The sequence below is a fragment of the Phascolarctos cinereus genome, unplaced genomic scaffold (genome assembly GCF_003287225.1).
Source record: "Phascolarctos cinereus isolate Bilbo 61053 unplaced genomic scaffold, phaCin_HiC Scaffold_2;HRSCAF=192, whole genome shotgun sequence".
Taxonomy (NCBI): Eukaryota; Metazoa; Chordata; class Mammalia; order Diprotodontia; family Phascolarctidae; genus Phascolarctos; species Phascolarctos cinereus.
Window position 1 is genome coordinate 296,197,568 of NW_027555625.1, and position 24,091 is coordinate 296,221,658.

The 24,091-nt window shown below is 38.6% G+C and overlaps 1 protein-coding gene across 2 annotated transcripts in view; it reads right to left on the reverse strand.

Annotated features, from left to right (window-relative positions):
• The window catches only part of RALGPS1 (Ral GEF with PH domain and SH3 binding motif 1), a 606,537-nt gene that overhangs the window by 387,988 nt on the left and 194,458 nt on the right, over positions 1 to 24,091 (reverse strand). For both annotated transcript variants that reach the window (XM_020984956.2, XM_020984955.2), the window contains exons 6-7: positions 20,682 to 20,765; positions 5,383 to 5,472 (exon numbers count right to left, since the gene is read on the reverse strand). In XM_020984956.2, coding sequence (XP_020840615.1) covers positions 5,383 to 5,472; positions 20,682 to 20,765 — 174 coding nt within the window. The remainder of the gene's footprint in view (positions 1 to 5,382; positions 5,473 to 20,681; positions 20,766 to 24,091) is intronic.

Here is a 24,091-nt window from a genome sequence, read left to right on the forward strand (position 1 = left end):
GTCTATGTTAATAAACTAGAATTAGTTATGGTTGCCTACAGCAAGTCAGTATGTATGCTGGTCTAGGGCCAGCATTGTCTACCAGAATCCCACTAGCACTTTTGGATGTAACACATGGATGCCTTATGCATGGACGCCTTACCCACTCATCTCCACTCATCCAAATCCTTACTCATAGTCAGGGGTCCAACTCAAGTCCTGACTGCTCAGCTCACATTGATCTTTCACATTTCCGAATGCCTGAAGTACTTAACTATTTAAGTCCGTTTTTTTTCAATCGTGTTCGACTCTCTGTGACCCCATTTGGGATTTTCTTGGCAGAGTTATTGGAGTAGTTTGCCATTTTCTTCTCCAGCTCATTTTATAGTTGAGGACTGAGTCAAGCAGGGTTAAGTGACTGGCTCAGGGTCACACAACTAATAAGTGTCTAAGGCCGGATTTGAACTCATGAAGATGAGTCTTCCTGATTCCAGTCCTAGGGCTCTATCTACTGTGCCACCTAGCTGCCCCAAAGTACTTAATAATACCACATAATATAGCATTTCTTTGTATTCTGATATTTTATTGTTCTCTAATTGTTTCTTCAACATAAGCCTTAAATTGAATGCCTGTAGTATGTATCTGAACAGTTATGCCTTTTGCTCTAGCTTTTATCTGACTATATTCTGGCTTACAATAGTCAGTTGAGTGGCATTAATTCCTTTCAACTAACAATCTCTCAGAGGTATTAAAAGAAAATGCTTTGTAAACCTTAAAGTCCACAGAAATGGGAGCTATTATTATATCATTTGTTTCATTTTTTTCCAATGGATTCCAGATAGAAATTAGGCTAAGGCAAATCACTTTCCTGTTATCATCCTTTTATTTTTTTTTACCATTATTATCATTATCTCACTATTATTGTTATTATTATCTTGTTTTTATCTTTTTTTGACAGAGGTCAAATAGAAATGTTACAAGATCCAGTTCCTATCCTGTCATTATTCACTTATATTTAATGTTTTGTGGACTATTGTGCGGTGGATAAAATCTGTAAATGAATAAGGGTATTGGTAAATACTCTTATTTTTGCAAATAGAGTATTAGGATATAGATTCATCTTCTATAGACTCACTGAAAACATCTCTGTGACAACTTTAGTAGTAAACTGTAGTAAAATGTAGTAGTAAACACATATGTCATCCTCTTCTCGTATGGTTTTAATTTTTTCTACTAGATCTCTCTGTTTTGAAAGCTTTTCATTACATACAGTTTGGAGATAATGAAGATTTAGTAAAGTAACATTTATTTAAAAACACTGTACTTAAATTTGTACGAATCATTGTTATGTTCAGGCAAGTGAAGGCAATGAATGGTTCTGCTTCTAAAGGTACTCTAGTTCTAGTATAATTTATTTGTTGAATTCTCAACGATATTTTATGGATTTGTATTTATAGTACAGAGATTCGTTATCTTAGTTTATAAAGATTAGAAAGATTAGTTTAATAAGGACTGTGAGTTACTAATCTGTAATTCTAACCACCTAACTGTGTCTTTCTAGGTATCTGGTAAATACAAAATCTTTACAACCTACAGCTGCAGTTTCTACCATTTTGCCTCAAAACCTTCACTGATCAGTAAATTCAAGACCCTTGAGAATAATCTCTATGTATTTCTAGTGGCAATGACCTGATTCTGAATTACCATAATATATCCCCTTTCCATTTCTATAAATGAACCTACAGACCAAGGCCTTTGTTAAATGCTTCATCTAACAATGAAGTTGAATTCTAATTAACATATTTTAACTAATTAAAATATATTGGTTGAATTCATGTAGATTTCACCATTGTAGTGCCTGTTGGTTCCACTCTTGGATCTTATCTCTTTTATAGGCCCTATCCAGAAAGAAACCAATTCGGGGTAATTCTAACAGATCCAATCGTGAATAACCACTGTCAGCCTTTATTACTTATGAAGAGAGGTCTGATTGTTCCAAAAGTATTTCTGCAAATTTTTATGTTTGTCATGTGCTTCGAAAACATCTATCATTACTCTTCCTCCTTTATATTGAGAAAGTGATAATCTTTCTGTAGATGCCATAGGGTAATGAGCCCTGTGTTTCATTAACATTGTACATGGTTTGGTTGGACACCTTCTAGATCAGGGGTTCTTAACCTGGGATTCCAGAACTTTTAAAAAACATATTTTGATAATTGTTTATTTGTTTCACTGATTTTTTTCTCTTCTTCCTTTCATAAAAATAATTTGCTATAAGGGAGGGATAAAGAAAGGCGTACATCTAGATGATACAAAAAGAAAAGAGATGATTAAAATCCATTTCAGATAAACTTTTTTAAAAGTTTACATTTTATCTGGAAAGACTTGTATGGTCTGATGCTGAGTGAAGTAAGCAGAACCAGAAGAACATTGTACACAGTCACAGCCACATTGTGTGATGACTAATATTGATAGACTTAACCCTTCTCAGCAATACAAGAATCTAAGACATCTCCAAAGGCCTCATGATGGAAAATGCTATTCACATCCAAAGAAAGAACGATGGAGGTTGAATGCAGATCGAAGCATACTATTTGCTATTTTTTAATTCTGCTGTGTTTTGTTTCCTCTTTCTAGGGGTTCCTCCTATTAGTTCTAATTCTTACTTACAACATCACTAATGTGAAAATATGTTCAATAGGAATGTATATCTATAGCCTATATCAGATTGTACACCGTCTTGGGGGGAGGAGGTGAGAAGGGAGGGGGAGAAAAACTTAAAACTCAAAAGCTTATGGAGGTGATTGTTGATAATTCAAAATAAATTAATTTTTAAAAAAGTTTACATTTTATGAAATGGAGTCAAAGTCTTTATGGTAGTCAATAAAATCAGAATAAATGTCATGGTGCTTTCATGTAGCTTCTTCAATAATTGCTGAATTAATAATAAATTTCTCTTACACCTCTAGGAATTACTGGAACACACATTTTTTCTTCTTGGCCAATATATTGCTTTCTTATAGGTGTTTATGGATTTTTTAAAAGTGACACAAGCAGTGAATGCCTTGTATAAAAGACCTAACAAACAGGTTGGTCTATATTAGAAGGGGTCACTGTGTTCTCATTGTTTTGCAATAGAGGTGGTGCTTCTTGACCAGGTAAGAAAAATGAGACAGACTTGCCTCATAAAGGAAGCTGGTACAACGTTTTCCTAGCAATTCAAGTGCCTCTGTGAAGTGTTAAGCCAATAATAATTCACTTAATCTAGCTCCAAAACTACACAGTTGCAGAAAAGTCAGAATTTCAGTCATCTGCATTGCTGAAAGTGCTCCCTAGTTCATCATGTTAATTGTATTCAAGCTGTCTCATTCTCATTTGATCCAACTTGGCTTTTCCATTGTGTTGGACTTCTTGCCACCATATAGTTTGTGCTTTGTACACTATTTGGACTCCTTGTATTGCCTTAACCTCTCAACTTTGCTTTCAATGACTAATTAAAGGAATCTAGAATTGCCATTATCCTTTTGTTTTCTAGATTCTGTTCCACAAGTGTATTTGTGCTATCTTTAATTGAGTGATATGTCTTTCAAGTTTCTGAGTATACCAGCTAGATATTGATGTCATCGTCAAATGACTTTCTGTAGATCTTTTCAGTAGGTCTCCAAAGTTTCTTCCGCCATAGTGAAGGATGCCTGTCATTCCTCCTATGGAGTGTTCACTGACAATTCCACCTGTTCTCCTGTGACTTTTACCATGGAAAGAGCTTTTGCATATTCTCTTGGGGTGCAGGTTCTGAAACGTTTTTATACTCTCCTTCAAATACTGTAGGAGAATTAATAAATTCACAATAATTATACCGAATGCCAATTTTGTGAAATGCTCTGTTTTGGCATAGTTGGTCTGCTAATTGATGTCATGCTATCAAACTCAAAAATGGCTTTTCAAAATTCCAGTCAAAGTCTGTCCATCTCATTGTCAAAAATAATTTAAGACGCTGGTACTTCTTATCATTTGTTTCATTATTAGGTAGACCTTCTACAAGTTGCACTAAGCGAATATTTTCAGTCGCCTCAGGTTCTTCAGCTTTTCCCTCCCCAGACTGTAGTAGCTCCTCAATATCATTTCTTATTTTATCTAATATAGGACTGAAGATAGAGTTTTCCTTATCATTGCCCTGAACTGGTCAGTAATACATTATTGTATAATTCGACATTGAGGATTCTATAGGCAAAAATCAGTATGACACCCCTGCCTATAACTAGTAGGATCTGTTTCCAATTTTGGTAGGAAAACAGGGCCTAATGCATAACAAAAGAATTCATATAATCAGTTCATTTCATATGTACTTGTGGTTTGTCCACGGTAGAGAACAGCACCATCTACCCTGCACTATTTGTAGCAGGTAGATTATTGTTATATTATATTTCTGATTTGTTCTAGTACATCTTGATACCTTATGGTACCAGAATATGAATAAAAACCACTGCCATAACTATTACGTTCTCAGAGTATATTAAGTCTCATCTGACTAAGAATTTTGGTGGGCATTCCTCTACTGTGCAGCTCACTGTTAACCTCCCTCCACAATGGACTTTGGTTATTATTATTGTTCCCATTGTCATCATTATTGCTATCATTACAGAAGACTTCCTTCACAACAGCCCTATGAGGTAATGCAGATATTAGTACATACTTTTTTTTTTGGTGAGGCAATCAGGGTTAAGTGATTCGCCCAGGGTCACACAGCTAGAAAATGTCAAGTGTCTGAATCCAGATTTGAACTCAGGTCCTCCTGATTCCAAGGCCGGAGGTCTCTCCACTGTGCCACCTAGCTGCCCCCATACATTTTATAGAAGAAAATTAAGACTTCAGAGACATAAAGTGTCTTGCCTAGAGACACATAGCTTATAAGAAATAGGGCCAGAATTCAGTTCAGTTCTTCTAAGTTCAAAACCCTACTCTTTCTACTACATCCCATGGTCACTAATGAATATTTCTTGAGTTTGCTAAAGTAGAAGAGAGGATAGAGGCAGAGGAAGAGAAAAAAACAGAGATAAAAGGAGTATTATAAGGTCATTAGGGAACCAATCAGGACATCAATAAACCATCCTTGTGAATGAACATGACAGAATTCCTTTGTACAGGAACTGCTGGAACAGTACCTAGTTTTTCACGGAGCCACGTGGTAACAACAGACTCTCAGCCATGGAATCTGAGGCTCAGTCATCAAGGACTGCAGGATATAGCATACACTTCTAGAGGCCAGAAACCAAAGAAACTCAAAGTGACAAGACACAGCCTTCATCAAACTGAAAGCCATTCATCAAAGTATAAACCAATACAAACTGAACCCAAACTCCCTTCAGTCTGAGGGAGGAGGTGCATCAGAAAGTGCTAACTTACCTTTGCTATCTTCACAAAATGGCTCAGGATTTCTGCCCTTATTTTTAAAGTCTGTGCTGTCAGAATCTCCCGCACGACCCAAAAACTGACCTGGAGAGTCAAAGACAAACAGCAAGGCATCCCATTAGGCTTCACAGCATAGATCACAGAAGACTCGCCAGATGAATATCCAGAGGGATATTATGAATGGCTGTGCTGAGAACAACCTGCCCTCCATTTTGGTTCCCCTCATTGCAAAGGGAATTCCTGTTTGAGCTAAAAGTAGAACTACTAACTTCACTGGTCTCTTTTACCTCTGAGATGATATATGTTTCCATTGTATATAAAGGTTAAAAGAGACCAAAGAATGTAGAATGTTAGAGGTGGAACAGATACTAGAAAGCAGAATATGAGAGCTGAAGGGGACCTTAGAATCTAGATTGTTCTATTTAGAAGGAACCTTAGAACAGAGAATATTAGGGCAAAGAGCACAGAATTTTAGAACTGGGAGTGTTATTAGAAAATAGAATGTTATGGAAGGGAGAGAGGTTGGATTAATATCTAGACAGTGAAAAAAACAAAGAAAGAAATAAAAAAAATTATTTTTAAAAAAGAAAAGAGAGTGTTAAAATTGGAAGGGACCCTTGAGATTATATACCAGCTTTCTCATTCTACAGATGAGGAAATTAGGTAGGCTAAATCACACATGCATGAGCACAAAGCTATAAAGAAATGGAGGTAGAATTCAAAAGAAAGGTTTATTGAATCTAAATCCTGTTCTCTCGAAAGATTTTCTCTATAGTGAGCTTAAATTTCTCCCTGTAACTTAAATCGGTCCAGTTCTGCTCTCTAAGGCCTAATAGAAAAGGTCCAATCTGTCTCCCACTGACAACTGGTAAATATTTTAAGACAGAGACTATGCCTCTAATCTCTCCCACCTCCAATCTATTCCCCACGTGCTGCCATAGTAACAATCTTCCTAACTCATTACTCTGATCACATCACTCTCCTGCTCAGAAATCCTCAGAGGCTCCCCACTGCCTAAAGAAAAAAATATAATTTTCTTAGCCAAGCATTTTAAGCCCTCTATAACAAGCTGTAACCTACTTTTCCAGCCTTATCTCCCACTGCCTCATTCACTACAAATCCAGGCTAGAAAAGGGACATAAACAGGAACCACCCCCTGAGCCACAGTCCATAAAAATCATACCATGTTAAAACATAGAACACAGAATAGAATTTTAGAGTGATAAGAGATTTCAGAACCTGAGGAGAGTAAGGTAGGGAAGGAAGTTCATTCAGCTCTGGTAAACTACCCTGGGCTAAGCTATTAGTGGGTGAATAAATAAAAACTTACCCAAGCTACAGGGGAAGAAGGGAATAAGCATTTATATGGTAATCCCTCTTCTCCTTATCAAGAAGAGTAATTCTCTGGACCTAGATCTCAAGAAACCAATCCCCACAACTCCTACTCTGGAGTGGTTAATCCACTCAGCTTTGGCACTAACTATCCTGATTGGTGAAAGGGAATGGGTAATAACTCAGTCCATCATATCTAGTGGACACCAGACTACATTTTACATTCTATCTAGTCATCCCTGAAGGAAGCAGGGCCTCCTCACTGTAGGCATCTTGCTGGTTGCCCTTCCACCACAAATCTCAATGCTACCATTGCTACTATGACAGTGATCTGACCTAAGACTATTGCCTGTGATTGACCAGATCAAAGCTCCCTTCCCTGGACCTCACTTTCCCCTATGTGTGGTATCTCCCTACTAGACTCTAAAGTATAAGCTCCTTGAAGGTAGAGATTGTTTCACTTTTATGAACATCTACAGCACCTAGCACAGGACCTCATATACAGTAACTGCTTAATAAATGCTTGTTCATTCACTCATACTTTCATTCATAGATAGCTAGAACACAGAAGGTTAGAGCTAGGCCGAACCTTAGAATTTAGCATTTAGAATATTAGAACACAGAATACTGGAGCTAAGGGAGACTTTGTAGGTCTTTCTAGCAAGGACAGCTCTCCAAAAATGGAATGGGTTGTCTCAGTAGGTAATGAGTTTCCTGTCACTGAAGTCTTCTTTCAGTATATTAGACAGTCATTTGCCATATACTAGATTGTCCATTATATTGGAGAGGGAAATCCTAAGCAGGTATAAGCTGGACTAGATGTCCTCTGAGGCCCCTTTCAGCCCTATAATTAGTTGACCATCTACTCCTTCTTACTCATTTAACATAGGAAAAAAATCAAAGCTCAGAGGAAGAAAGTGACTTGCCTAAAGTAAGAATTCACATTTCTATAATGGCTTTATGGTTCAAAAGAAGAACCCTGTGAAGAAGTTTGTACCAAAGTGCCACTATCTCTATCTTACAAATGGCAAAACAAAGGCTCATAGAGGGGGAATGACTTGCCTGAGTTTACACGACTAGTTAACTACAATCTCTCAGCTGCTACTCTAATATGAACTACCACAAACTTTCCAACCCTGATAACTGAGCATATGGTTACTTGAAGGTCCCTTCCAACCCTAAGAGTTTATGATCTTTGATTTTTTTTTTTGATTAGGCAATGGGGTTAAGTGACTTGCCTAGGGTCATACATCTAGTAAGTGCTATATGTCAGGCTGGATTTGAACTCAGGTCCTCCTGAATCCAGGGCCAGTGCTCTATCCACTGAGCCACTTAGCTGCCCCTATGATCTTTGATTTCCACCATTCAATTCACCCCAAGAAACTTTAGATGCAGTTTGAAAAATACGTTCATCTATACCACAACTCTGAGAGCACAATGAAAGCCAGTTAGCAGCATGGAACAGTAGAAAAAATATTACCCTTAGGTTCAGAAAAGCTAGGTTTAAGATCTAGTTCTTTTATCTATTAAATGTGTGACCTTGGACAACTGCTTAACCTTCCTTAGCCTTACTTTATCCCTCTGTAAAATGGAGATGACATTATTTGCCCTACCTATCTGATAGTATTAATTTGAAGCCCAAGTAACATAATATTGTGTGAAATGCATCATAACCAGGGGTGGAGCCAAGATGTTGGAGTGAAAGCAGTGACTTGCTTGAGCTTTCTCCCAAACCCCTCCAAATACCTGTAAAAAATGGCTCTAAACAAATTCTAAAGCAGCAGAACCCACAAAAAGACAGAGTGAAACAAATTTCCAGCCCAAGATAACCTGGATGATTGATCAGAAAGGTATATTGCGGTGGGCTGGCAGCAGAGCGCAGAGTGGCGTGGGCATGCAGGCCACAGTGAACCTGGAGCAGGCCACAGAGGACTGAATCACTGGCAGCTGTGACGGTTTCCAGACTCCTCAATCCACGAATGCCAAAGACTTAGAAGGTCAGTGGGAAAAAGTCTATTTCTGCAGTGCTGAGAGAGGTACGCGGGGTCTCAGCTCCAGTTCCCTGAGAGCTGAGTTCCCCTGTGAAGCGCGGGCCCTGGGGTTGGTGGCTGCCTCCTTAGCTTCTGGCCCACAGACTGAGGGGGAATCCAGCAGCTGATCAAAGGGGGATTGCAGGGACCTCTTTGCCAATGCAGGTAGGAATCTCTTGCTTTGCCCGTGCTTGAATCTGGGTCACAGTTCTGGGCAGCGGTCTGGGGGTGAGGAGCACTGGCACAGTGGAGCTTGTAGCGGCTGTGGAGAGAAAACCCTTCTCACAGTTACAGGACAGAAAGGAGTGCTTGTGGTCACTAATAGACCAGAGAACAGGCCAGGAAAGGAGTAACATCTCGCCCCTTATCATACCACCTTGGAAGAACTGAAAATTTATAGGTACCTACAAGTATCTCTGAAAACAGCTGTACAAACCCCTGAAGCTTGGGACAGTACATTCTCTACATTGGAAGCAGACTCTTACCTTAACAAAGTTTAAAACTCAAGTAATTGGCCAAGATCATGAGCAAGCAGCGCAAAAAGAGTCAGACTATATTATCTTACTTTGGTGACAAAGAAGATCAAAATATACAACCAGAAGAAGACAACAAAATCAAAGCTCCTACATCCAAAGCCTCCAAGAAACATAGGAATCAGTCCCAGGCCTTGGAAGAGCTCAAAAGGGATTTTGAGAAGCAAGTAAGAGAAGTAGAGGAAAAATTGGGAAGAGAAATGAGAGTGATGCATGAAAATTATGAAAAACAAGTCAACAGCTTGCTAAAGGAGACCCAAAAAAACACTGAAGAAAATAACACCTTAAAAAATAGCCTAACCCAAATACCAAAAGCCAATGAGGAGAAGAATGCCCTAAAAAGCAAAACTGGTCAAATGGAAAAGAAGTCCAAAAGATTCCTGAAGAAAATACTTCCTTAAAAATTAGAACACAGCAATTAGAAGCTAGTGACTTTATGAGAAATCAAGACACTGTAAAACAAATCCAAAAGAATGAAAAAATAGAAGACAATGTGAAATATCTCATTGGAAAAACAACTGACCTAAAAAACAGATCCAGGAGAGAGAATTTAAAAATTATTGGACTATCTCAAAGCCATGATCAAAAAAAGAGCCTAGACATCATCTTTCAAGAAATTATCAAGGAACACTGACCTGATATTGTAGAACCTGAGGGAAAAATAGAAATTGAAACTCCTCCTGAAAGAGATCCCCAAAGGAAAACTCCTAGGAATATTGTAGCCAAATTCCAGAGTTTCCAGGTCAAGGAAAAAATATTACAAGCTGCCAGAAAGAAACAATTCAAGTATTGGAGAACACAATCAGGATAACACAAGATTTAGCAGCTTCTACATTAAAGGACTGCAGGGCATGGAATATAATATTCCGAGGGCAAAGGAGATAGGATTACAACCAAGAATCACCTACCCAGCAAAACTGAGTATAATCCTTCAGGGGAAAAAATGGTCATTCAGTGAAACAGAGGACTTTCAAGCATTCTTGATGAAAAGACCAGAGCTGAATAGAAAATTTGACTTTCAAATACAAGACTCAAGTGGAACATGAAGAGGTAAACAGGAAAGAAAAATCATAAGAGACTTATTAAGGTTGTACTGTTTGTATTCCTGCATGGAAAGATGATATTTATAACTCATGAGACCTTTGTCAGTATTAGGGTAGTTGGAGGAAAAAATTTATGTATAGATAGATAGATAGATAGATAGATAGATAGATAGATAGATGATAGAGATAGATGAGGGCACAGGGTGAGTTGAAGATTAAGGGGTCATATCTGGAGAATAAAATTAAGGGATGAGAGAGGATTATACTCAGAGAAGAAGAAAGGGAGAGGTAGAATGGGGTAAATTATCTCACAAAAAAAACAGAAAAGAAAAGGCTCTTACAGTGGAGGGGAAATGGGGGAAGGTGAGAGGGAATGAGTGAATCTTATTCTCATAGGATTTGGCTTAAGGAGGGAATAACATACACATTCAATTGGGTATGGAAATCTGTCTTACCCTACAGGAAAATAGGGGGAGAAGGGGACAAGAGAGCAGGGGGATGATAGAGACGAGGGCAGATTGGGAAAGGGGTAATCAGAAGCAAATACTTCTGAGGAGGGACAGGGTCAAAAGAAAGAATAGAATAAATGGGAGGGCAGGATAGGATTAAGGGAAATAGAGTTAGTTTTTCACAACATGTCTACTATGGAAGTGTTTTGCATAACTGCACATGTACAACCTATATTGAGTTGCTTGCCTTTTCAATGAGGGTGGGTGGGGAGGGAGGAAGGGAGAAAATTTGAAACCTAAAGTTTTAAAAACATATGTTTAAAAAAATGTTTTCACATACTACTGGGAAATAAGAAATACAGGAAATGGGGTACAGAAGTCTATCCTGCCCTACAGGAAAACAGAAGAGGAAGGGGATAAAAGAAGGCAGGGAGAGATAGAAGAGAGGACAGACTAGGGGAAGGGATATTCAGAATGCACGCCATCTTGGGGTGGGGGGAAGGGTGAGATGGGGTGAAAATTTGGAACTCAAAATCTTGTGGAAGTAAATATTGAAAACTAAAAATAAATAAATTTATATATAAAAAAAGAAATGCATCATAACCACAAAACAGCTATACAAATGTAAGTTGTTATTGTTATTACTATGATTGAAGATGAGGTTCAGTCTCAGCTGTCACTGAAGCATAAAGGAGGAGAAACTGATTTCTCTTTAGCTTAGCTAATGTAATCAGTGTAAGGTCTTGATGAAGTTTTAAATGTGTGAACAAGATGGCTCACACCCTGTGGATCTCTTTATGAGGTGTGAACTCCTCTTTAATTGAATCAAGAAGGGAACAGCATGATTGGCTAACCAAGCTAGCTAACCATGTCCCCTGGGAACTTTGAATAGGAGAAGAATTTCAGCAGTTGATTCTGTCCAGCAGCAAAGTAGTCAAATAGTGGAGGATTCCTGACAACTGTTTCAGAGGTCAGCAGGGGAAGGGGAGAGAATGAAGCTAAAGTGGTGTCATATTCCCCCTTCCCCCATTGATCATGTTATTGGAGAGACTGGATCAGTAACAGAAAACAGCATCCAGCTTTAAGCAGAGAAAGATATACTGAGTACAGACAGTCACAGATGCAGAAGGATAACAACCCAAAGAAGGAAAAAGCTTCAACGAATGTGATTCCTTGTGGTAAAGAGAATTCCAGATATGGACTCTAGAAAGGCACTGATCCTTGGAACCAATTACAGTTACCCTGAAAAGAAACTTCATAAGGGGATGCCCAATCTGAGTGGGTGCAAGTGCCTACCTGGGGGACTAGACCTAGATAAGATAGCATTACATAAGCTTTATGTTTAAAAAGTTGGTCCCTCTCCACTGGGCATGATGACCAAAGTAGGAACAAGTAAGAATGAGTAAAGCATTTATTTATGAATGAGTGAATGAATAAGACATTTATTAAGTACCTACTATGTGCAGGGCACTATTCTAAACATTAGACATACAAAGAGAAAAGTAAGACACTCCCTATTTTCAAAGAGCTCACTTTCTAATGGGGAGACAACCTACGTGGAAAGTTTCAGCCACAGATGAAATGGAAAGATCCTGTGGTTCCTGGGGTGCAGTGTCAGAAAACATGGCAATGTCTTTTCTTTCATGTAATTTCCACTGATAAAATCATCACTGCTCTTGTTTCACTTCTAGTATTTTCCTTTGATTCACCACTTATAGTTGTTATGGAGTTATTTTCCCCTTATATTCTTTATATATTTTCTTTTTTTTTGGAAGGGGGCACTAGACAATGGGGTTAAGTGACTTGCCCAAGGTCACACAGCTAGTTAAGTGTTATGTGTCTGAGGCCAGATTTGAACTCAGGTCCTCCTGAATCCAGGGACGGTGCTCTATCCACTGCACCACCTAGCTGCCCCATATATTTTCTTTTTAAAATAGATTTCCTATAGGTTGAATTTGGGAGATATCTCTGGATCTATTATAATCCTTTACAGTGTATTTACCTCATTCTGCTTGTTTACCCCTCAGTTTTAACCTATGAATTAAAGCTTTGGGCCACAGCCAACCTTTGCCCCTGCTGCCATTTTAGGGTGGGATGGTTGGGCCAGCTTGGTCTCCACCTGAATCACAAGTGCTCCTCCCTGGATCAGAACACCTGAGCTTCGGGACCCTCTATGGTATAAAAGGATAAGGTGCCAAAGACTTGTGCCAGGGGTGCTCTGGTATGAACACTGCTGTTTGGGCATAACTTGTTTCCGTTCCTAGGAGTTTCCAAGGTCCTTGCTATGAGTTTCTGACCATGGTAGGGATTTTCTTACAGGAGCCCTCTGCTCCTGCTGCTGCCAGATACAGAGCTATAGGTGTCTATCTCTGGCCCTATTGGGAAACTGCAGTTTGTTTGCTTGAATTGGCATTGGCTTTGCTGGCCACTCCAGGCTGCTGGATGACTTTCTGTGTAGTTCTGAGGTGAATGGAGTCACTCACTATAGTTTCTCACTAGATTCCTTGAATATCACATTTTATGTGTGTGTATATATATATATATATATATATATATATATATATACACACACACATACACATATATATGTATGTATGTGTACATATATACGCATATGTATATGTGAGTACATACATTTATATGTATATACATATACATACACACACACACACACACACACACACACACACAATTACAAAAGCCAGTTGCAGGGAGAAACGAAAAACCAATCAATAGTTACATAAATGTCATAGTTTTGGAGCAACTAGGTGACCTAGTGGATAGAGTGCTAGGCCTGAAGTCTGGAAGCCTCATCTTCCTGAGTTCAAATCTGGCCTTAGATACTTTCTAGCTGTTTGACCCTGGGCAAGTCACTTAACCCTGTTTGCCTCAGTTTCCTCATCTATAAAATGAACAGGAAAAGGAAATGGCGAACCACTCCAGCATCATGGCCAAGAAAACCCTAAACAGGGTCACAAAGAGTAGGACATGATTGAAATGATGGAGCAACAATAATAACATGGTTTTAGATTGCATAGATTTTGTTATTTTATGAAACTGACACCCAACAAATTTTAAAATAAATGTTTACTGATGTCTTTTGTTTTTAGACCACCTACATTTCCTATTTCTGCTTCTCCTAGAAAGCCATCCTTTATAACAATGCATAAAAACTAGGGGAAAAAAACCAGTTCAGTAAAACTAAACATATCAGTCTGATTATCTTTGGGGTCTCATACCCATAGTCACTATCTCTGAAAAGAGGAGGGAAGTGTTATCTTACATTTCTTCTTTGGAGCCACACTTGTTCAATATAATTTCATAATATTCATTTTTGGACATTTAGTTTGTATTATTTTTCCATTTACATTGTTGTAAAAACTGAATATTTTTTGGTTCAGATTACTTTGTACTGGTTCACATTTTATTTCCCATACTTCTCTATATTCATTGTTTCATACAAAGTATTAATATTCCATTATAATATTGTATCACAATTTGTTTAGCCATTCCCTGGCCAATGGGAATCTATTTTGTTTCCAATTCTTTGCTATTTAAAAAGGTGTTACATATAGATATACAAATCTTGTCTTATTTCCTTAGTGTATATGCTGAGCACTAGGATCTCTGTTTCAAAAGGTATGCACATTTAAGTCACTTTCCTTGCATAATTTCTATTTTTTTTCCAGGACAATTGGATCACTTCATAGCTCCACAATCAATGCATTAGTGTTCTTACCTTTCCACAAACTTTCCCCATTGACTACTTCCATCTTTGGTCATCTTTGCAAATTTGCTGGATATAAGGCAAAAACTCAAGAGTAATTTTGATTTGCATCTCTCTTATGATTAGTAATTTGGAGCTTTCTTTCTTCTGATTGTAATAATTTGCTATGGTCCTTTGAGCATATATTTATTGGGGATTGGCTATACCTGGCATTTTAAATATCACATTGAATCTTGCCCAAAGTTCTTAAAATTCCTCACTTAATAATGAAGACAAAAGCCTAGATTGGAACTCTCTCAGAAGATTTAAGTTTGAGATTTTGCTCTGTGATTTATGACTACGACTAGGTAATTTCTTTGGGCCTCAGTTTTCTCCCGTGTAAAATAAAGCGATAATAATGTCAATGAAAAGAACATCAAATAAAACTGTATGCTGAGTAATTATAATGACCAGCCTTGGCTCTGGAGAAGAGATGAAGCAATACACAGCCTTTGTTTTAGAGGTGGGTGTACTATGGATGTAGAATGTTAAATCCACTGTCACACAAAGCTGATGCTTAAATGACTCAAAATTTGGTCTTCTTAGATTTACATAACCCTGCTCTATGACCCTGTCCAAAACACTTAAACTTCAAGACTCTCAGTCTTCTCGTCTATAAAATAAAGAGTTTGGAGATGATTCATTTCAAATATTTGTTAAATGCCTTCTGTGTTTAAGACACTATGCCAGGGCCTACAGAAATACACACAAAAACAACATTTCTCTCTTCCTCTTTTTCCTTCACATATATTCCTAGACCAGGGGTTCTTAACCTGAGGTTAGTCTACAGGCTTTTAAAAATTTAATATATTTCAAGGTGTCTGTGAACTTGGATGGGAAAAAAAAATTACACCTTTATTTTCACTAACTTCTAAATGAAATTTAGTGTTTCCTTCAATTATGAATGTAAGGCAACAAAACATGATTCTGAGAAGGGTTCCTAGGCTTCACTGGACGGCCAAAGGGACCCAGGACACAAAAGAGGTTACAAATTCCTGGACTAAAGTAATTCTAAATACTCTCACAATGCTGACATTCTAGGATTGCAGGCCATTCAAGCTGCTACATAATGCAATTTCATTGCTTTCAGTACTGAAATGATGTCGTTTTTCCACAAGAACCCTAAAGTAGAATCTCAGAGCTAAAGGACACCTCAGAAGTTATCTAGATATTCCTGAATTGGGATCACCTCTACAGCAACTCTGACAAATCGTCATCTAGTCTCTGCCTGAATACCTCCAGTGGTAAGGCAGCAAAGTGACATAGGGGAAGAACAGTGGGCCTGGAGTCAGGAAGAACTGAGCTCAAATCTAACCTCAAGATTCTTACTATCTGTGACACAATGGGCAAATCACTTAACCTGTGTCTGCTTCAGTTTCCTCACCTGTATAATGGGGATAATAATAGCATCTGCCTCCCATGGTTGTTGTGGAGGTTAAATATTTCCACAGCACTTAGCACAGTGACTGGAACATAAGTGCCTAATAAACTGCTTATTTAAAAAATATGTGTATGAAAAAAGATATACAGGAAATGGGGCATAGAAATCTTTCCTGCCCTACAGGAAAATTGAAGGGGAAAGGGATAAGAGAAGGGAAGGAGAGATAGAGGGGAGGGCAGAATAGGAGAAAGGGTATTTAGAATGCATGTCACCTTGGGGTAGGGGGAGGGATAAGATGGGTAGAAAATTTGGAACTCAAAATCTTGTGGAAGTGAATGATATATAAATATGTATGTATGTATATGTGTATATATGTAAATGTGTCTGTACATATACATACATACACATATATACATATATGTGGTTATCCTTGGGAAGCAGTGTTTCATGTATAACATATATACAAATTTATACACACACATATTATATATAATACACAACGTACACGTGCATGTGTGTGTGTGTGTGTGTGTGTGTGTGTGTGTGAGAAACTCATTACCTCCCAAGGATAGCCATTTAGATTCTGGACAGTTCTAATTGTTAACTTGTTCCTTATCTTGAGCTAAGCTTGGCCTTTCTACAAATTTCTATTCCTTACTTTTAATTCTGCTCTCTTGGGAGAAGCCAAATAATCTTTTTTTGTTTGTTTGTTTGTTTTTTTTTTACGTGAGGCAATTGGGGTTAAGTGACTTGCCCAGAGTCACACAGCTAGGAAGTATTATGTGTCTGAGGCCAAATTTGAACTCAGGTCCTCCTGAATCCAGGGCCGGTGCTCTATCCACTGTGCCACCTAGCTGCCCCAAGAAGCCAAATAATCTTAATCCAGCTTCTGTATGAGACAGAATCCAATCAGATCTTTTCTCTTACTGGGCAAATATTCCCAGGTACTTCAACTTGTCTTTGGATGGCTTGGCCTCCAATCCTATCAATATCCTGGTAACCTTTCTCCCTTTTCTCTGGTTGCCCTAGTCTCTTTGCTTAATATTTATTCAGTATATACTTATATCCATACTTGTCTTCCTTGTTAGGATATAAGCTCCTTTACTAGATAGATCTCTCTCTCTCAAAGACCAAGTCTTGAACCCAATTCACTCTGAAGCCCACAGATTGGACAAGAAGAGGTCTCTGCCCAAGCACCACTTAATGGTTATTTTTTGGATGCTCCAGGCTCAGAGTGAATGTAAATTGTAACTGTTTCTCTTCTGGTCACCAATGCTGAGGGTTTTCCCCTTCCAGTTTAATTCTTTTTTTTTTAATTAAAGGGGCCATCCCTTGACTCACTTTTTTTTTTCCTTTTGCAAGATTATATTTATTTTTTTTATATTAAACATGTATTAATTTTTTTTCAACATTCAATTCCATGAGATTTTGAATTCCAAATTTTCTCCCTATTTCGCCCCTACCCCTACCCCAAGATGGCCTGCATTCTTAATACCCCTTCCCCTAATCTGCCCTCCCTTCTATTACCACCCACCCTTCTCTTATCCCCTTCCCCTTCTATTTTCCTGTAGGGCAGGATAGATTTCTATACCCCATTACCTGTATATCTTACTTCCCAGTTGCATGTAAAAACAATTTTTCACATTTGTTTTTAAAACTTTGAGTTCCAAATTTTCTCTCTTCCTCCCTCCCCACCCACCCTCATTGATAAGACAAGCAACTCGATACAGGTCATACATGTGTAGTCATGCAAAACACTTCCATGGTAGTCATATTGTGAAAAACTAAATATATTTCCCTTTATCCTATCTTGCCCCCCATTTATTCTATTCTCTCTTTTCACCCTGTCCCTCCTTGGAGTGTTTGCTTCTGATCCTTGACTCACTTCTTAAAAGAAGCCTATTCACTGAATAGGTGTTGCTTCACTTAAAGTGAGAACCTGAAAAGACCTTAGCTTAAAAGGGCCAGGATCTTCCATTGCATCTTGAGCTATCTCCAGTAATCCTGATGAATATCTGGCCACTGGACCCAGAGGGCTCTGGAGGAAAAAGTGAGGCTGGTGACCTCGCACAGTCCTCCCTCACTCAAAATAAAGTCAATTGCAAGTCATGTCATCATGTCCTGGATGTTATCATGGTCCTCTTCAAGAACGAAGGACAAACACAAGCTCCTTGAGAGCAGGGCTTGTTTCATTCTTTGCACTGGCATCCACAGTACCCAGCACAGTGCTGGCCACGTAATAGGAGCTTACTAAATGCTTATCAGTTGATCTGGGTTGTCAATATTTGAAGGACCCACAGATGAACACAATATTTCAGGGATTATCTGCTAGAGTGTAGCCAAGATAGTGCCTCCCTTGTTCTATCAGCATTGACTCTTTCAATGCAGCCCCAGTGCCAATTACTGATACTAAATGTCCCTCCTGACTTAGACTGACCTCATAGTATACTAGCCCTTCTATCAAAGTTTTTTTCACATAAACTACTGTCTAGCTACTCTTTTCTCATTCTACACTTGTACCAATGACTTTTTTGAATCCTTGTGTAGGACTTTACACTTATGCCTATTGAATTTCACTTTGTTAGAGTCATCTCATTGCTCTAGGCTGTTAAAATCTTTTGGAATTTCAGTTCCGTTATCTGACATGTCAGCTATTCCTCCCAGATTTGATTCAGATTTACCATGAAATAAATTAAATGAATATTTCATTCTTTCAAAGAAATAAATATATGTCAGAATGGGACTGGATTTTAATATGTTTTATAAGCAGTTTCCATAACAAAGATATTGTTGATGCTATGAAGCAAGGCGGGGTCATGACCAGCATGACGGTGTCCTGAATGGAGAAAAAGCTGTTATCCTACAAATGCCATCATTCTCAGTTACACTGTGTCCTCCCTGGCTCCAGGGTGGTTTACCCCAGCTTCCACTGCTAAGAATTCCTATTTCTGCCTCTTGTCTGGCCTTTGGATTGGATTATCTTGTGAACTCTGGTTTGACTCAGCATGGTATCCTGTTTATTCTCTCAGATCACACTTGAACCACAGCTACTCTTCTCTGGAGCCCTGTTGACTAGAGCATAATCACTAGCTCTTAACTGGCCCCATTCCCTTCTCAGGCACCAGGGATTCCATATCCTAATATGCCATCCATACTTGCTTATAGAATGAATACTGATGGTAACACTGTGCATCTGTTCAAAAAAGAAACTCTTATCGACTTTACCCAAAAAGCTGGCACCTTGGTGCAATGCTGACAGCAGCACAATCTGTGACTGCTCTGCCTACATGGAGCTGTGCAGCTGGCCAGAGGTGGTGAATGGCTTAGCATTAAGTCAAATATCTTTCTTAAAAATAAAGCAAATCCCCTTAGAATTTACAGCAATTTTGCACATCTGTTTGTTTGTTGCTTTTAAAGCCAAACTTGGTTGAAAGGGAAGAAAAAGCATGTGAAAAGAGGGACAAAAGATATCTGAGCTACTCTAGGTGGATTTCTTTTGATAACAGGTCTAACTAACCTAGCCCTTCTCTCTCCATCACACTGAGGATGGAGAGGAGCTTTAATCTTTGGAGTACGAGCCCACAACAATTAATTGGTTACATGGATCTTGTACGGTATCCTTAAGACTGCAGAGCAACACAGAAGGGACTGAGCAAGAATGATCTCCAGCGTTAGGCATTTCCTACTGCTAATGAGCAGCTGGAGAGGCTGAGGGCCCTAGGGGAAGCCAACACTTAGGAACTCGGCTGGTTGGTCATACAGAATGTCTGATGGTAAGGTCACCACCCTGGTTATAATCTGTGAAAATAAAAGGAAAGAAATGCAACAGTAATAACAATGTCTAACATTCATATTCAAAGTACTTTACATATATTGATTCATTTGAGCCTCACAACCTGGTGGGTAAGTATCATTGCTAACCTCATTTTACAGATGAAACAACTAAGGCTCCAAGAACCTATCCAGGGTCATACAGCTGGTAAGAGACTAAGGTAGGATTTGAACTCACATTTTTCAGGCTCCACATCCAGCATTCTATCTACCACACTTTGTTGGGAAAAGATCTAAAAACACAGCAGCATGGGTAGGCACTGCCAAGTTTACATGGTATCAGGTTTGGGCCACTGAACTACAGAGTCACCTCCCAGGAGTTGACTTAGTTCAAGGATCCATTGTTTTCATCCATATTTTTATCCATCCCTTTGTTGACATCAGACGCAGCCTCAGTAGATAACTTCATAAGTTGCTATGACCAATAAAATGCACCTTCAAAAGACCTATCTTCTTGTGATGAGCCTCTCTAAAAAGCTAGGCTGATCCTCAGATGCCAGTCAAATGGTTTATCTTTATCCAAGACTTGAAACCTTTCCACCTGGGGAGGTCTTGCCAGAACTTTTGCTCTCATAGGCAGAGTCTCCAGGATCACTTCTGTGCCATTAGAAGGCATCAGAGCAGGACATTAATGGAGGTTCCTCATAGGTAAAGGTGAAGAAAGGCCTATATGGCCTTAAGAAGTCAGTAAACTCCTGAGTTTCAGTTTCCTCAACTTGAAAATAAAAGTATTAGACTGGCTTTTTAAGGTCCCTTCCAGCACTAACTCCTATGGTCTTATCTATTTCCCATCATGCCAAAGTCAGAATCTATCTTTCTAGCAGCACTGGAACGAAGCAGCAGGTACCAAAAGGAAGCCACTGATGAGGACAGATCTGAGTCAGCAAATAAAGTCTAGGCAGACAGGAAATCACATTCCATTCTTTACCTGATTAAACCTCCTGGTAAAGGCCACAATATTAGGGGCGAGGCTGTGTTTCTCTTTCTTGCTCCATCCACAGCTGGCTAATTCCTAGAAAACAAAAAGATAAGTTCACTGACTGAATTCATTCACATAAATTTAAAACTTCCAAGGAGCATTTAACTTTTAATCCAGGCTTGTTACTGAATGTCTCAGTCAATGATTTCATAAGTGGGATGGAAACCTTTCTGAAGAGGGCTGCAAAGTCTTGATAATTGCTAAGTCTTTAAAAATGAACATAAACAAGGAGTGATCCCTTTTATTTGGAGGACAAGGTGGGTTAGATCATCATAAGTCACTCCTTTCAGAAGCCATTTTCAATTCAACTAACATTTACTTGACACCTAATTTGTGTTGGGTCCCATGCCTGGCACTGGGGATAATATAATGAGACATGTAATGAAGATCTCAACCCAATGCCCATTTATCCTATGGAAGTCACTATTCCTTCTAAAACAAAAAGGGAAGAGGCAGGGCTATTGCTTAATGGTTACTACTCCAGAGTTCCCAGCCTCTGAAGGGATTCTGCCCCAATTTTGAGGTGATCAGAGGACCAGGGGTCTATGGGAGGTGTTCCCCCATGGCACCTGCACAGCTGTGAATGTCCAAGCAGCAATTAAGTTGCTATTGCTTTTACTGGTCAACAACCATCTCATGAGGGAGAAGATTGGGAATTTGCTCAGTAGAATGAAAGGGGGGAGTATATTTGCAGTGAGAGAATATACTGAAGATGAGCCATGCTATTGGCTCATGTGGAGGGGAGGTATGATTCATCTTGTCATCATCATTCAATCAATCACATACACCTTGGAATCAGGCTGTAGCCCCCTATTTGGAAACCATTGCTCCATGCTATCAAACTTGGGAGAGTTATGTTGGCAACTTCCTTTTTCTTCTTTTCAAGTTAAATCCCTTTTGATTAGATTTGCAACACTTCAGGCAAATAAATTTTTGTTTGCTCTTGGGAAATGATTTTGGAAAGATGCTTCATTCAAAAGGAAGAGAGGATAGTTACAGGGTGTGGGGGGAGCATTGTATATTAAGAAGACATAATTATGTGAAGAAATCTAGTAATCCGTTGGGTGAAACACAGTGGAAAGTGTTCAGATGCAGCAGAAGTAGAAACAGCAAGAATATTGACAGAGTGCAGCATAGGTCATGTGGACAGAAAGAAGAAATAAATGAGGACTTCAGGAGATAGACCCTAAGCCTAACATTTAAGCAGGACATATTAGTAATGGGGAACTTCAAATTATCCAGACACCAGTTGGAACTCACCATCTGTCCAAAATAGAGCCCCTAATAAATTACTGTCTTGCCTTCATAATAATTTCATTATTTAAAAGTTGGAGGAACCAATAAAGGGGAGCTACTTTTCAAGATCTGATTCTCATCAAAAGGGAAGAATTGGCTTCTGAAATAGAAATGATGGGAACCTTGGTGGGGAGTGACCACTCCATTTTAGACTGGTGATAGTGAAAGAAAATAAAGATCCTAATTCAGAAGGTATTCTAAATTTTTTGAAAGATTTCAAAAAGTTCAGAGAAAGAATAGGTAGGATTCCATGGGCTAAAATTCTAGAGGAGATGGCAAGCTTTCAGGAATGAAATGCTAATAACCAAAAGAAAACAATTCCAATGAAGAGGAAGGGTGGGGGGAGGGTTGTTTTAAAAAAATCAATGTAGATGCAAAAGTGACTCATTGATTAGATTTTTAACATACATATGTTATCAATCACAATCACAACATTAGATAACTTGGCTTAACTGTTTTCAAAGAATGTATTTTGTAGGGGTTTTATTTGAATGTTTCCTGGCAACTGGTTGATGTGCCAAAAACAATTTCACCAATAAATCAAAAGGAAATAAAAATAAAGATAGGAAAGAAAGAGAGAAAAAGGAAGGAAAGGAAGGCAAGAGAGAGAAAAAGGAAAGAAGGGAGAGAAAGAGGAAGCAAGGCTAACAGGATGATTACAAGAGAATACTGTAGCATAGTCTTGAAAGAATAATTACATATATTCTAGAATAAAACTGTACAATAATAATGCCAAGAAACCATTATTCAAAATGAGATAAAGCTAGCAAGAAATGCTAAGGACACTAGCACACACACACACACACCACACACACACAAAGAATTTAAGCTACATTAGGGAACAGAGGAAGATCTGAGAAGGGACAGAACCATAGCTCAGGGTGGACATGACAATAATATTGGATTTCATAGAGAGAAAGTGTAGCTGCTCAATTCATCCTCTGCCAAAGAGAATCACATTTGAATCAGAAAGTCAAAACAAAACTGTATGAAAGGGAACTGAAATTCAAGAAAGGCATGGAGATATTTAGCTGCCCTTGATGAATTCATATCACCAGGCACAAACTATATTCCAGAGGATTGAAATAATTGATGTACATGATTGCTGAACACTGTCAGTGATCTTTGAAAGATCACAGGGAGCAAATGAGATGAGGTAGAGAAAATCTGAATTCATCAAGGATAGGTCATGCAAGCCTCAGTTTCTTTTTTGACAAGATACTTAGGCTGGTAGGTCAGGAAACAAAACTTATAGTTTACCTGGATTTTAGCAAGACATTTGACAGTCTCTCATGTATTTTTATGGATAAGAAAGATGTGAACTAAGCAATAGACGAATTAAAGGGACTCTGAGTGGATTTCATAATTGGATCCAAAGAGAGTCATTAATGGCTCAATGTCAGCTTGGAAGATAGTCTCTAGTGGAGTGCCCCAGAGATCTATATTTGGCCCTGTACTGTTAAACATTTTTATCAATAAATTTGAACAAAGATAGGAGGCTTATAAAATTTGAGATGACAGAGATAGCTAACACATTAGATGACAGACTCATGATCCAAAAGGATATCAATAGGTTAAAATATTTGGCCAAATCCTAACTACAAGATGAAATTTAATAGGGATAAATATAAAGTCTTAAACTTGAATTCAATAAGCCAATTTCACAAGTACAAGATGAGTGAGGTGTGGTTTGATAACAGATCATCTAAAAAGAATCTGGGAGATTCAGTGGACTACAAACTGAAAATAAGTAAACACCATGATACAGCAACTGAAAAGCTAATGTTATCTTGTTCAGTCATTTTTCAGTCATGTCCCACTCTTCCTGACCCCATATGGGGTCTTCTTGGTGAAGATACTGAAGTGGTTTGCCATGTCCTTCTCCAGCTCATTTTACAGATGAGGACACTGAGGCAAACAGTGATTTGTCCACTATCACACAACTAGTAAGGGTCTGCGGCCAGATTTTAAGTCAGGTCTTTCTGACTTCCAGGGCGGGATTCTATCCACAGTACCAACTCGCTGCCCAATGTTATCTTAGGCTTCATTAATATATGGATAAT